This window comes from Pristis pectinata, chromosome 25 (assembly GCF_009764475.1).
Source record: "Pristis pectinata isolate sPriPec2 chromosome 25, sPriPec2.1.pri, whole genome shotgun sequence".
NCBI lineage: Eukaryota > Metazoa > Chordata > Chondrichthyes > Rhinopristiformes > Pristidae > Pristis > Pristis pectinata.
This window is the reverse complement of record NC_067429.1, coordinates 5648207-5663892: the sequence shown is the minus strand read 5'-3', so window position 1 is coordinate 5663892 and position 15686 is coordinate 5648207. Positions and strand designations below refer to the sequence as shown.

General features: G+C 42.8%; 1 protein-coding gene across 1 annotated transcript in view; it reads right to left on the bottom strand.

Annotated features, from left to right (window-relative positions):
- Positions 1–15686, bottom strand: part of LOC127583025 (CDGSH iron-sulfur domain-containing protein 3, mitochondrial-like) — a 38860-nt gene extending 23174 nt beyond the window's left edge. Inside the window, exon 1 of the mRNA XM_052038723.1 lies at positions 15552–15686. Within this exon, the coding sequence (XP_051894683.1) occupies positions 15552–15602 (51 nt within the window). The 5' untranslated portion in view covers positions 15603–15686. The remainder of the gene's footprint in view (positions 1–15551) is intronic.

Genomic DNA, 15686 nt, shown 5'->3' with positions numbered 1-15686 from the left:
GTTGTCACATTAATTGTCTTGTGAGCCAGATATAAACGAACAGTTAAGACAGTTATTGGTACGTTTACATCGTGAAAATATAAGCAAAAAAAATTCCCAGAGCAGAAGTTTACAGAGAGAACCACGTAAACCATGCCTTCTTTATCTTATAAAAAAATTTGCAATAACTTCTATTTATAGAAAAACATCTTTTTGACGTATCAAGAATGTTCAAGGTGCACCATAGGGAGGATGTCAAACAAAAAAAATTGGCCTGAGCCATGAAGAGATGTTAGGGCAGACGACTGACTATGTTCCTAACCAAAGGGCAAAAAACAAACTGCTGGAGGAACTCAGCAGGTCAGGCAGCATCTGCGGAGGGAAATGGACGGTCGATGTTTTGGGTCAAGACCTTCATCTAGACCTGAAATGTTGACCGTCCATTTTCCTCCACAGATGCTGCCTGACCCGCTGAGTTCCTCCGACAGTGTTTTTTGCTCCAGATTCCAGCAGCTGCAGTTCTTGTGTCTGCACCTTGTCGAAGGGGTAAGTTTTAAGGGGTGCCTCAAAGGAGGAAGACCAGAGTGGGTAGAGAGCAAGTTCAGTGCTTGGAGTCATGAATAGTTTGTCACAAGATGATGCTTGAATAAGAGCCCTGTAGATTCCATAAATTGATTTTAAATTTCTCACCCTCATTAATTCTGACCTCTCTCTCTCTCACACACACACACACACACACACACACACACACACACACACACACACACACAAAACATCCAGTTCTACTGTTCTCCAACATGTCTACACCCATCCATTTCTGGCCTCTTCATTAACCACTCCACCAATGGCAGCCAAGCCTCTAATGATCAATGTCCTAAGCTCTGGGATTCCCTCTGTAAATCCCCTTCATATCCCTTAGGGATTTTCCTTAATATCTACCTCTTTTCCCCAAGCTTTTGATCACCTGCCCCAATATTAAGTTTTGTCTGGTAACATTCCTGTGAAGTGCCTTGGGACTTTTTACATTGAAGGAGCTAGATAAATAAAAGTTGCTATTGTTAAAACTTAATATTTGTTTTGAATGATGGCCAAATACCCTTTTTAAACCTGTGCCAAATCTTCACTTGGCAATTCTTTGGGAACCACACCGACAGCAATATCCCATGCAGATATATTGGACGCTGGTGATATAAGCTATTGTATCCATAGGCAGTTGTGTTTACCTTGTTAATTTGAAAGGAAATTACATTTTTGCTTGGCTTTCACAGTAAAATAGCCTTGAACACTGAGATGCCTGGGGAGGTCTACGTTCTCACTACCACTGTGAAAGATTGTCCAGCCTTTTGAGATACGACAAACATGATTTACCTTCACTATCTCAGGAAGCCCAGATTCTCTTCATTGTACAAAGTGTAGCTAAATCGGTGCAGAAGATGGCAAAGAGTGGCTGGCTAGAAAGGTTAACTTAACTACTGTATCTATGTAATCCACAGTACTTTAACATGTAGACTACATGGATACAGTATTTATGTCACAAAACAAGGCTTACAAATATTATTCCCATATTTCTCACAAAATAGACCATTCTGCCTATTGAGTCTATGCTGACTTTTAGAGCATTCCCATTAGTCCCATTCCATCAGTGATTTTCCTGTAACCTATTATATATAATAAAGCAGAATGAATCCCAAGGGTTTCAGGAAACATATACAATGATAGCAACCAAACTTGGCTTGGTACGACAACTGCTCTGCTCGAGACTGCAAGAAACTGCAGAGAGTTGTGGACACAGCTCAGCACATCACAGAAACCAGCCTCCCCTCCACGGATTCTGTCTACACTTCTCGCTGCCTCGGTAAAGCAGTCAGCATAATCAAAGACCCCACCCACCCCAGACATTCTCTCTTCTACCCCTCCCATCAGGCAGAAGATACAAAAGCCTGAAAGTACGTACCACCAGGCTCAAGGACAGCTTCCACCCCACTGTTATATGACTATTGAACTGTCCCCTAGTACAATAAGATGGAATCTTGACCTCACAATCTACCTCATTATGGCCTTGCACCTTATTTTCTGCCTGCACTGCACTTTCTCTGTAACTGTAACACACTTTATTCTGCATTCTGTTATTGTTTCCCCTTGTGCTACCTCAATGCACTGTGCAATGAAATGATCTGTATGGATGACATGCAAAACAAAGTTTTTCACTGTACCTTGGTACGTGACAATAATAAACCAACTTACCAGCTGTTAACTGTTGTTCCATTAAACCCAGTATTTCCCCCAACCCTCACACCACTCTTAAAAGACTGAAGGTTTTGGTTTGTCATTGGTTAGAAGGTTACACACCAAGTGCCAGTATGTAGGAGTAGTCAAGATAGGTACTTGGTGTTCAGCATGGTCACGGTGGGTTGAAGGACATGTTTCTGCGCTGTATGTGCTAAGTACGCAAAACAGTTTCTGGATAATCAAAACTAGTTTGGGTCTGTTTTCCCCGGAGGAAAAGAAACCAAGAGGTGGGATGAACGACATATAAATAGAGGTATATGAAATTATGAGAGGCATAGATAGGGTTGATAGACAGTATCTGTTACCCGTGGTAGGTGTGTCTAAAACTAGAGGGTATAGGTTTAAGGTGAGAGGGAGGAGATTTAAAGGGGATCTGAGGGATAATTTTTTTCCCCACACAGAGTAGCTGGTATCTGGAATGAGCTACCAGAGGAGATGGTGGAGGCAGGAACAGTAGCAACATTAAAGAGGTATCTGGACAGGTACTTGAATGAGCAGGGCACAGGGATATGGAATTAATGCAGGAACGTGGGATTAGTATAGGTAGGCATGATGGTTGGCATAGACGCAGTGGGCTGAATGGCCTGTTTCTATGCTGTACAACTCTGTGACTCTAAAACTGCTTATCTCATCCTAAATTCATTTATTGAATGTGTCACAACACAAGCTTCTTCATTTTGTGGCAGTTCACAGATATGGATGAAAGAGGCTCCCTTCAAAGGTGAGATTTTTATTTTATTTTCGATAACCTATCCAACAAGATCCAACAACAGGCCGTTCACCCCACTGCGTCTATGCCAACCATCATGCCTACCTATACTAATCCCACTTTCCTGCATTAATTCCACATCCCTGTGCCCTGCTCATTCAAGTACCTGTCCAGATGCCTTTTTAATGTTGCTACTGTTCCTGCCTCCACCATCTCCTCTGGTAGCTCATTCCAGATACCAGCTACTCTGTGTGCAAAAAAATTCCTCTGACAAACAAAAACACAGGCAGCAGGAATTGGAAAATTTACCAGATTTAGTTCCTGAGATAATAAAAAAAAATCTACTGGGACAGTAGCAGAGTGAGGGAAAATTTAATGAAAAAAAATTTCCAGTTCAAGAATATTAAGTTGTAAGGGGGAGATTATGGAAAGGAAGCCTTTTATGACCCTTGCAACCCAACCTTAACATCTGAAAGCCCTTTTTCAATTTCTGTACATCAGCACAGATAAACAAAAGGAATAATTCAGACAATAATGTTTATATTTTCTGTGCCAAGTAGACATGGTCTGCTTTTTATTATCTAGTCTGCATTTCAAATGCTGTGAGAGAACTTCACTTTAAATGCAAGCCTTCAATGTAAGGCTGGGGTAGTGGAGGTCCCAACTACAATGTGGTGTTCAGGTGTGGAGCTTCTCACAGGGAGTGATTTTGTTTTTGAGTGGGAGAGACCGCATATATACTGGCAAACTAAACTGATCTCTCTACGCTTTCCTTAAAGCGACTGGTTATGGAGAGTTTACTTGTAATCACTGAGATCGACTTTGGGAGTCCCAGTGTAAACTGGGGAGAAGTCCTATCCAGTGTTGGTGTGGATATAATCAGAGTTAGGATGGGGATAAGTGGATACACCTATTAAAGGTGTGAAGATACAGTTATCCAATATAAGTGTGAAAGTTATGATGGGCAAATGGACTCAGTGTAGGTATGTTTTGTAGGGGCCACAATAGGTAGAGTCCTGATTCACTTTCCAGTCAACGTAAAACACACATTTACCATGTACTTTAGGAGGTCAGGGTGACAACCTAAATTCAACAAGCAATCAATTACCAGCAGTTAGTTCCAAAGCCCACGAGAGAGATCTGAAACTGTATTAAAATCTGAAAAACAATAAAAGCGGATTGAGAGAAATACCCAGCAGGTCAGGCAGTATCTGCGGAGACAGAAACAGAGGTAACTTTCCAATGGAATTGGAAAAGCACTTCCAGATTTTTCTGGTTTTATCTTAGGTTTCCACCGACTGCAGTTTATTTTACATTTGAAGAAATGCTGACCAAAGGCACTCGGAGCCACAATCCAGCTTGAGGGAAGATTAAACTCTACCCACGTGGGAAAATGATTTCCAGCTCTAAAATGGAAAAGTGTAGCAGCAATTCATAGAGTTGTAGAAACACACAGCATCAAAACAGGCCCTTCGGCCCACTGAGTCTGCACCGACCATCAACCAGCCATTCATCCAATTTTAATTCTCCCCACATTCCCATCACTGCCTCCAGATTCTACTCACCTACACACTAGGGGGAATTTACAGTGGCAAATTAACCTAGTAACCCACACATCTTTGGGATGTGGGAGGAAACCAGAGTGCCTGAAGGAAACCCACGTGGTCACAGAGAGAACGAAGTCCACAACGTTCAAGGTCAGGATCGAACCTGGGTCTCTGGTGCCATGCTGAAGTGGCTCTACTATCTGTGCCACTGCGCTGCCATAAACCATCGGGATTTGAAAACATTGCTGTTGCTCCATTGTCATAGAATCTAAACTCTCGAACTCTTTCCCCAGCGCTGCTCTGGGAGAACCTTCAGCAGATATATTGCAGCACTTCAAGGCAGCAGCTCACAATGTCTCCTCATGGCTAGGAATGGACGGGCAATGGGTGCACACAAGAACACAAGAAAGCAGAAGGAGTCAGCCACCTGGCCCCCCCAAGCCTACCCCACCATCCAATTTGATCACAGCGGATCTGTTCCAGTCCCCTTGAGCCACCTCCATATAACCTTCAAATCCCTAATCTTTCAAAAATTTATCTACCTTCTCTTAAAATGCCACCAGCGATCCAGCCGTCACAACCCTCTGGGACAGGGAATCCCAGAGACTCATCACTCTCTGTGAGAAGAAATTCCTACACACCTCAGTTTTAAATGCCACCCCACCCCAACCTTGCAATGATATGCCCTTGTTCGAGACTCTCCCACTCGTGGAAGTCTCAATATCCACCTTGTCATGCCCTCTTAGGATCTTATGTTTCAATAAGATCACCCCTCATTCTTCTAATAGTAAATCTTGCCCACATTATTTGTACAGTCATATGACTCTGTTGTGAATAAAAAGATATTCCCTGTTATTGGAAACAGAATCCTCTCCTTGCTTGATAACAAACACAAAAAGGTGAGAGAAAGAAAAACTGTTTGAGACACTGAGCTGCTCAGGTCTGGAATGTGCTGCCTGGAAGTGCAAGAGGATTCAAGACCAATAAGAAGGTAGAAATGGATAAATGCTCACTTAAGCATTCATGGCAGTGTAGTGGTTAGTGTAAGGCTATTACAGCGCCAGTGACCTGGGTTCAATTCCGGCCACTGCCTGTAAGGAGTTTGTACATTCTCCCCGTGCCTGCGTGGGTTTCCTCCTACATTCCAAAGACGTACGGGTTAGGAAGTTGTGGGCACGCTACGTTGGCGCCGGAAGTGTGGCGGCCCTTGCGGGCTGCCCCCAGAACACTCTATGTAAAAGATGCATTTCACTGTGTGTTTCGATGTACATGTGACTAATAAAGAAATCCTAACTTATCTTGGGAGAAACCGGTAGGTTATGGCAAAAAAAAACCAGGAGACTAGCCTAATGGAGAGCTCTTCCAGAGAGCTGCCCTAAGTAAAATGGGCTGAATGGTCTCTCTCCGTGCTCCATGATTCTAAGCACTATCCATGTCATCCTCTCATGGTACCATTTTATGTCTGGCCTATCATATTGTTTAATTTGTCTCTTTAACAGATGTGGTTTTCATTATCCAGCTGTTCTTTTCCACATTTGTAAAGTCCAATGTTTTTGACTATTTGTCTTCCACAGATTCTTTCACACTACAGCACAAACTTAGCTGCACTTCTATCATGTACAATCACTCTCTTAATGTTTATTCCAAGGAGCAACCTCTCAAAAAATGTATTTCTGTATTTTTAGTAACTGTACATATGATATTCAACTGCTGAAGAAGTGTTGGAAATTCCTGGGGGATATGGAGTATGTGTCTTAATGTTGTTAGGGTGATGGTTCAGAAATGGTCCACGGTACTGTATTCTTGTGGGAGCCAGGAAGGGTGTTATTGAGCATTTCTGTGCTGGGGTTGCTACTTAAGTGATGAATGGGAGGTTTTCTGCAATCAAATCTTATCCATTCGATTCAGTAAGCATGATGAAAGCCATCCAGAAAAACTTGGTTTTAGCTGTAACTGGTTTTAGCTGTAACCCGATTTCAGAATGCACACAAAGCTGTGCAGTCTCAACGTTCAGTTGGATTAGTTTTTTTACTCTATTTAATCTGCACTGTTTTACATTAAAGCAGGCAACTTTATTTGAGAGGTTAAGAGTTTGTGCTTTGCAAAAGTCAATAAAATAAATTACGTAACTGAAGGGGAATGTCGGAGTTTCTTCAAGATTTGTGATCTTTGAATTAAAAAGTCTAGGTAAATAAAAGGGGACCTTATAGCTAAAAAAAATCTCTGCCCTTTGGATAGAAAGGCAGTTACCACAGAGGATGAAAAGCATTGCAAGTATTTCCCAGAAGCAGGAACTCAATGCCCCAGAATAAGTTTCTTTCAATGTAGCCTCAGTCACTGGCGATACTTAATACAATTACAAATCAGTTTCATAAATAGTCCAACTCCTAAAGACACCAATGTTTTAGCAAGGAATACGGACTATCTGGAACTTACAGACAAAAATAGATCAGCATGAACACAGGAAGGGGAGTAGTTCATTCAGCTCCTCGTGCCTGTTCTGCCATTCAGACTGACAAATTCCATGTACTTAGCTGCATACCCTTTGACAGTCCTGATTAACAAGAATCTATCAATTGCATATTAAAAACTAACTGACCCAGTGTCGGCTTCTGTGAACCAAAAGAAAGTTTGAACGTCAAACTTTCCGTGTGGATCTGTTTCCTAATTTCATTCCTGAAAGGCCTATCTCTACCTTCTTCAAAAAAATATAAACCCCCTGATCCCAGACTACCGAATCAGTGAAAATAGTTCTCTCCACCCACCCTATTAATCGCTCCTAATGATCTTTAAAATTGCAATCAAATCATCCTTTTATCTTCTGAATTCCAGGCATTTCATTCATAGTTGTGTAATCTCTGCTCCCAATACTATTCGATTGGCTCATGTGAGACTTTCTGCTCCACAGAAGCCTCCCACACTCTATTTTAAGAATGTTATCAGCTTAAATTTCTACTCTTTTCTGTCTTCTCCTTAAACCACACAGGCTACACGACTCAACCCATCCAGGTGCAAGTGATATTTTTTCCCCAAGCATTACAGCCATTCTGAAATTACATTAAATGATTCTGAAGAAGACCATTTCTGGGAAAAAAAACAGGCTATCTAGCATTTTAAACCTGGAGTTTTGGGTTCCAAAATGCACAGTCCCCAAAATTTACATGGAACAAGTAACCACAGCCAATGAATTTGTTCTTTACACCATGCCCAACTCAAAGCATTGTTGATGGAAAGAAGAAAAAAATGTAGAAGTTAATTAATTGTCCCACTGTACTATATATACTATTGCCTTAAGGAAATTTAAGTTTTATATTATTTGAAGCATGTTAGAACAATGTATTACAGTACTACATCCGGAGTGCTGTCTGTATCCATGTTTTCATATAATTGGGACAGATAGCAAAATGTAAAATCTCACAGATGGGGTACATTAAAAAGGGAGAACAGATGGCTGGGAGGGTGTTTCACATCTAACACACCAGAGGGCTTTGGATGACCTCCATAAACCATGAGAGTATAGATCAAACCGTTTATAAACTTAAGCCAAAACCACTTGAGTGGCAATCCAGAACCCACTCCCATTCCAAAAAGAATTTTTTTCGAGCTTGTGTCTCTATTGCTGAATGTTTCTCACTCCCAGACACTGTGGTCATTGTGGCTACTGCAGGGACCTCCCATTTTTTCCATCATTTCTGCTGGCAAGGGTTTTCATTTCTTCAGGAAGACTTTTTTTGATGGATTAAAATAATAGTGATTTCAAGCCCCATTCTTCACCCAGAGAGTATTAGAATTCACTACTCAAGAGGGCTGTGAAGGCTCAGGCACTCAGTACGTTCATGACAGAGATTGTTATGTTTTTAGACATCAGGGAAATGGGCAAGTGTAAGAAACTGGCACTGAGGTTAAAGAACAGCCACAGTCTCATTGAATGACAGAGCAGGTATGAGAGACTTAATGGGTTACCCCTGCCTCTATTTCCTATGCAGAGAACAGGTGTGTCTGCAAGATCCACAATCATCCTCTGATGCCATACATATACACCCCCTGGATTTTGGTGTTAAAATAACAGCGAAGCTAATACTACTTGCTGTTACAGACAAGGATGCAGAAACATGCAAATATCCAAAACCTGGCGCTGAAATACATCACCATGCTGTTGCCTTTGTGAAATTGGCATCTCACTGTCTGCCTTATCGGTGAAAATTATCAAGTTCCTAAAAGGTGATCCTTCCTGCCTTCTGGCTATAAAGAGGGTATGATCTAATCTCACACTAAACCAGAAGTGACCACTTATCATTCCACAGTACTCGAAATTCCCTGACTAAATTAGTTGCATTTTGGGATTTCTGACTATCTCTGCAGGGAAGGATTCTGATATTAAAATATGAAATTATTATTGTTAACTTGAACCTTACAGGGATTCACAGAGTAGCTTAGAATTGTAGGATATACATTAAAACTAATTTCAAGTTTATGAAATAGATTGTAATCTCACTGCTCAAGATTTGATTCCTTTCTCTGACCTAACAGGCGTAATACTGTTTGTATATCAGCCCTTTCACCCAGCTCAACCTGTAATAAACTGTACAGGAATCAATCCGGCATTCAGAAGTATTTTGTTTTTCTTGGGTTAACTTTGGTGTAGTGTGGTCTTTAAAAATTACCTAGTCCCACCCTCCAAATAGAAGGTAATTGTGCAGACTAGGTTTAGTCCACTCTCCCCAAACTGCAGATGAAAATTCCTGGTATTTCTGGTGCTGTGGAGAACAGTGTCCCACAAGGTGTTAATCCAGATTCCTCCAAAATCCTGGTAACCACTAAGTGTACATTTAAAAACTGCTTCCACACATCATTCCTCAACATTCAGGTTTCCAGAACAAACTAAAACAACCTCAGCGATTACGCACGGATTCACTTTGCCCAGAAACCAGGAAATCAGTGTATGAAACAGACCTGCCTTCATCTTGTGCCTGCAGGGTTCCACAGCCCAACCTGTCCGTTTGACCACACGTAAATAAATGATTTAGCGGGCACTTTGTTCAGAGATTATTTTAACCGCTTCCAACAAAATGCAAATCATTCCAAATCCCAGTAGTTTCCAGTTGATGGATGTGTAGAGGGAAATGGGAACATTCTTATGCTTTTATGTTAAATCAGGCACACTTATGGCTAGGAAGAGATGCTGCAATTCTATAGATTATATTTGAACCCATTTCTTTATACATCTGAAAATAAGAACATAATGTAAGGAATGAGAGTAGCGGCATCATTTAATATACATGTAGAACAAATACATTTAATCACTAAAATTTTTCAGGAGTCAGTGGGAAGGATCATATGCTCGAAGGATTGAACTACAAATGAATCCTTCCATCACCTTATTCCTCTCAATCCTGTCTGATAATGCTGGGAGCTGTGGTTCCCTGTACCTCACACTGAAGTGCCTGTTGTTTAGGCAGTAACCTGGACTTTCAGCACATCGAAGCTGCGAGTGTGTTACAAAGTCCAAGATATGTTCCTTTTGACATTAAATCACTATCTCATCTTTTTCTGGGGATAGATGTAAAAACATTCCTCGGCACTTTTTTCTTAAGAGCAGAGAGTTCGTCAAGCACCCTTCACAAGCTCCATCCTTCACCAACACCAAGGCCGTTACTGCTTGAATGATCTTGTACACAGCCTGGATCCCTCCATATCCTTCAGAGTGGTGGAAACTGTCATCAACAGTGCTATCAGGCTGCACTTACCAATAGCCTATACACTGATGCCCAGTTTGGGTCTGTCCAAGACCACTCTGCTCCAGGCTTCATCACAGCCTTGGTCCAAACATGGACTAAAGAGCAGGATTCCAGAGATGAGGGGAGATTGATGCTGCCCTTGACATCAAGGCAGCATCAACCAAGTGTGGCATCCATAAGCCCTGGTAAAACTGAAGTCAACGGCTAAAGATTGGAGTCATATCTTACACAAAGGAAGACGGTTATGGTTGTCAATCATCTCAACTCCAGGATATCACTGCAAGAGTTCCTTGGGACCTCAACCATTCTCAGCTGCTTCATCTATGGACTTCCATCCATCACTAGGTCAGCACTGGTAACTGCACAGCTCCTCGGCAAATGAAGCAGTCCCATTAATGCACTGAAACTCCAGTCTAAATGTTGTCATGTCCTCTGAACTGGGACTTGAACCCAACAGTCTACTCACTGAGCTCCTGGTCAATCCTCTGCTGCAAAATGTTTTTACAATCATAAAACAGCCAAAGGAAACTCAGACAAACAGAAGGCCAGAAAGCGAATATATTTAAAATGAAATACATGTCCAACAACCACCAAAGAATTACACGGTCAATCTTAAGAACCAAAGATGTTACAAATTCTTTTTAAAGCAGAGGGTGGTTAGGGTCTGGAATGCATTGCCATGGGTAGTAGTGGAGACAGGTTCAATCATGGCATTCAAGAGGGAGCTGGATAAGTATGTGAATGGAAAGAGTTTTCAGGGCTAAGGGCAGTAGGTATGGGACTGCTGAGGCACAGAGTTAACGTTTCAGGTAGGTGAACAGTTAACTCTGCTGCTTTCTCTGCAGATGCTGCCTGTCCCTGCTGAGTATCTCCAGCATTCTGTTTTGTGTTACTTTTAGTATTATTGAACAAAACTCTAAATGACCAATTATAATAAAGACTAAAATCGACAGATGGACATTTCTACAGCACCCTACACAACTTTAGGTCAGCCTGAAACACTTCACCACCAAAAGAGGTGAGGTGTAACCATTATAGTAATGTAGGAAAGAGCAAATTTATGCACAGCACAATCCCACAAGCTAAAGGAGATGCTGTAATTGGGACCATTTTCAAGAAATTAAACAAATCCATTGATGTAACCACAGAGGAGTCATCCTGTCTGCCACAGGGAAAGTCATCACCAGAGTCCTCCTCAGTCACGTCCCCCAAGTGGCCAAAAAGCTGCTCCTGAATCAGAGTGTGGATTCCATCCACTGAGACACACAGTGGGCATGATCTTCACATCACATCAACTCCAACTGAAATGCAGGGAGCAGCACCAACCACTAGACGTGACCTTTTTTAACCTCACTAAAAGGCTGACCATGGAGAGGAACAGCAGATCACCTTTCTTAAATTTGACTGCCGAAGCCTCCATCTTGCGTCCTCCACATAATGGCATGCAAGCTTTGATCTTAACCGATCACAACACGCACTGGTGTCAGGCAAGGCTGAACCAATACCCCAACACTTTTTCCAATCTTTCTTATTATTGGTTTATTATTGTCACATGTACCGAAATACAGATAAAAGTTTTGTTTGCAATGCCATCCAGACAGATCATTCCATACATAAGTACACTGAGGTTATAAAAAAGGAAAACAGTGCAGAGTTTGTGTTACAGTTACAGAGAAAGTGCAGTGCAGGTAGACAAATAAAATGCAAGGGCCACAATGCGGTAGATTGGGTGATCAAGAGTTCATCTTTTAGCGTATGAGAGTTCCAGAGAGTTGTGGACACAGCCCAGCGCATCATGGACACCAGCCTCCCCTCCTTAGTCTTTACCTCTCACTGTCTTGGTGAAGCAGCCAGCATAATCAAAGACCCCATCCACCTGGGACATTCTCTCTTCTCTCCTCTTCCATCGGGTAGAAGATACAGGAGCCTGAGGGCACGTACCACCAGACTTAAGGATGGTGGTACGTGTGATAAGACATGGTGATAAGACTATTGAACGGTACCCTTATACAGTGAGATGGACTATGACCTCATATTCTACGTTGTTGTGACCTTGCACCTTATTGCTCTGCATTTTCTCTGTAGCTGTGACACTTTACTCTGTACTGTTATTGTTTTCACCTGTACGACATTAATGCACTCTATACTAACTCAATGTAACTGCACTGTGTAATGAATTGACCTGTACGAACGGTATGTAAGACAAGTTTTTCACTGTACCTCAGTACAAGTGACAATAATAAACCAATACCAATACCATTCAAGAATCTGATAACAGCAGGAAAGGAGCTGTCTTTAAGCCTGGTGGTACGCACTCTCAAGTGTTTGTATCTTCTGCCTGAAGGGAGAGGGAAGAAGCAAGCATGACCACAGTGGGAGGGGTCCTTGATTACATTTTCTGCTTTCCTGAGGCAGCGGGGAGTGTTTACAGAGTCAGTGGAGGGGAGGCTGGTTTGCGTGACGGACTGGGCTGCGTTCACAACTCTCCACAATTTCTTGTGGTCTTGGGCAGGGCAGTTGCCATACCAAGCTGTGATATATCCAGATAGATAGCTATGGTGCATCTATAAACATTTGTAAGAGTCAGCGGGGATATGCCATATTATTTTAGCCTTCCAAGGAAGTATAGGCGTCTGTGTGCTTTCTTGTTGCATTTCATTTCCTACAAGCTTCACACTGGGGTGAAGCTAATCTACAAGATGATTGGGAAACTATTCAAACCTTGCGTCACTTCCAGAACCAGTAGTTGAGTTGCAGTGCACAAATGATGCCTGCATATGCACACACTTGGAGGCCAAGCTCCAAGTTATTGCCAACTCATTCACTGCAGTGCACAGCCCCTCAACATTTGGAGAGTGTATTGTTCAGAGGCCACATGATTGGCATTGGTGCTTTGTAAATAGAACACATTGACTTAATGACACAATCAGTGTATGGAATTGATGATACACTAAATATAAATAAAGAATGCACTGATTGTTTTGTATTCCTGTATGCATGATTTATTTTTGAAATAAAAGTATACACCCAGGATCTTAATCCCACCACATGCTGCCCTCAAGCTGGCTGCAATGCCGACGAGAGGACTGTTTACCTTCCACCTTGTCTGGAGAGGGACGTAATGGTCTGTGTTGAGGTTTGCCTCGAGCAGTTTTACAACACAGGACTCGGTAATCTACAGGCTGTTCCCGGAGTCACACACTGACACAGACATCGACTGCTGCGGGAAGACGCACATCAATCTGCCTGAAAGTTGCTGGTCTTCCCCTGTAAGGACATAGCTGCAAGCGAATGTTGCTGACTGGCACATTTCAGAACATGCTGAGGGATGCACTGAAGCTTGGTGCGCCTACCACTAAAATTCTGGGGAAAGTTCGCAGTCTAGACTCCTGCCGTCACTGGACACTCAGAGGCCAACACACTACACAGGCGCATCATTTAAGGTTGGCATTGCCACATTGCATGAGAATGGTTTGAGCTGATGGCACAGTGAATGCAGAGGAAGATATGTCCTGATTGTATTTATATGAATGAAGTATATTTTTTAGAAAAAGCATCCAACATGTTCAGCCTCACAGTTAATATCTGCAAAGTAAAAGTCTTTTCCCAACCTGGCTACTGCACAACACTGTCTTCCACCAATACAAATGTCCATGATGAGTCCCTGAAGAACAGAGACTGCTTCCCATATCTCAACAGGCACCTCTCAAGAAGGCAGACGTCAGTGATGAAACTCACCCCACCTTCCAGTGCACCAGCACAACCTTTAGTTCCCTGGACGAAAGAGTGTTTGGAGATCTTTCTCAAACTGTGCATGCAGCTCATGGTTCACTGGGCAGCAGTGAATCCCACTTTCCTGTACACCTCTGAGTCATGGAACACCTACGACAGGCACTTCAAACCACTGCAGAGATACTACCAATGCTGTCTCTGCAAAATACTCCTAAACCAATGGCGGATAAGCAAACTAATGCCAGTGTCCTCTCCCTGGCCAATGTCCCCAGCTCAAAAGCCAATGTACAATCACTCAGACTCTCGAAACAGGCAGTCTACTCCGAGCAGCAAAACAGAGACAGAGGGGACTGCAGATGCTGGAAACCTGGAGCAACACACAAAGGGCCAGAGGAACTCAGCAGGTCAGGCAGCATCTATGGAGGAAAATGGACAGTCAACATTTCGAGTCCACTCCGAGCTCCATCGCTGCAAGGAATTACCAGACAGGCAGAGGAAATGAGTCAAGGTTGTTTCCACCCTGGTCATTCTCTCTTCTCCCCTCTCCTGTCGGGCAGAAGATACAAAAGCTTGAGAGCACGTACCACCAGGTTGAAGGACAGCTTCTATCCCGCTGTTAGCAGACTCCTGAACAGACCCCTCACAGGCTAAAGATGCACTCTTGATCTCCCAATCTACTTTGTGGTAGCTCTTGCATTTTATTTGTCTAGAGCATTTATTTGTGGAGAGCATGTCTAATGAGGAGCTAGGGCTTTTCTCTTTGGAGAGGAGGAGGATGAGAGGTGACTTGATAGAGGTGTACAAGATGATAAGAGGCATAGATCGAGTGGACAGTCAGAGACTTTTTCCCAGTGCGTCAATGGCTAACATGAGGGGACATAATTTTAAGGTGATTGGAGGAAGGTATAAGGGGGATGTCAGGGGTAAGTTTTTTTTTACACAGAGAGTGGTGGGTGCGTGGAACGCACTGCCCGCAGAGGTTGTTGGGGGAGATACGTTAGGGACATTTAAGAGACCCTTAGATAGACACATGAATGATAGAAAAATAGGGGGCTATGTGGGAGGGAAGGGTTAGATAGATCTTAGAGCAGGATAAAATGTCGGCACAACATCGTGGGCCAAAGGGCCTGTACTGTGCTGTAGTGTTCTATGTTCTATCTGTACTGCACTTTCTCTGTAACTGTAACACTTTATTCTGCATTGTTTTCCCTTTTACTATCTCGATGTAATTATGTGTGCAATGATCTGTCTGGATGTTACACAAGCAAAAAGCTCTTCACTGTATCTGTGACAATAATAAATTAATAATAATAAGACAAAGCGGAGGAGGAGAATACAGTCGAGCATAGAGAACTTCCACAGCGTACATCAGGTGTACCCAGAAAGAAGCCCGACGTGAAGAGTGGAAGAGGCTCACAAAATACCCAACTGTGGCAAACTCCTCAGAACCCACAGGACAGGAGGTCACCCTCGAACTCGAGGGGTTGCCCTGGAGAGAGGGAGAGTTAATTAAGGCAATAACAGAAAGTATTTGCAAGGACTCGCCCAGACGTTTACCTGTAACCTCACAGCGGGGTGCGCCAGTCTCAGAGCTAGGGGAATGGTCATCGTGAAGAGTTGTACCGTTTTCACCTTGGAAGGATCTGTTACACAAGATCCCGTCCCACTGAGGAGCAAAATGCAGCCGGAAGA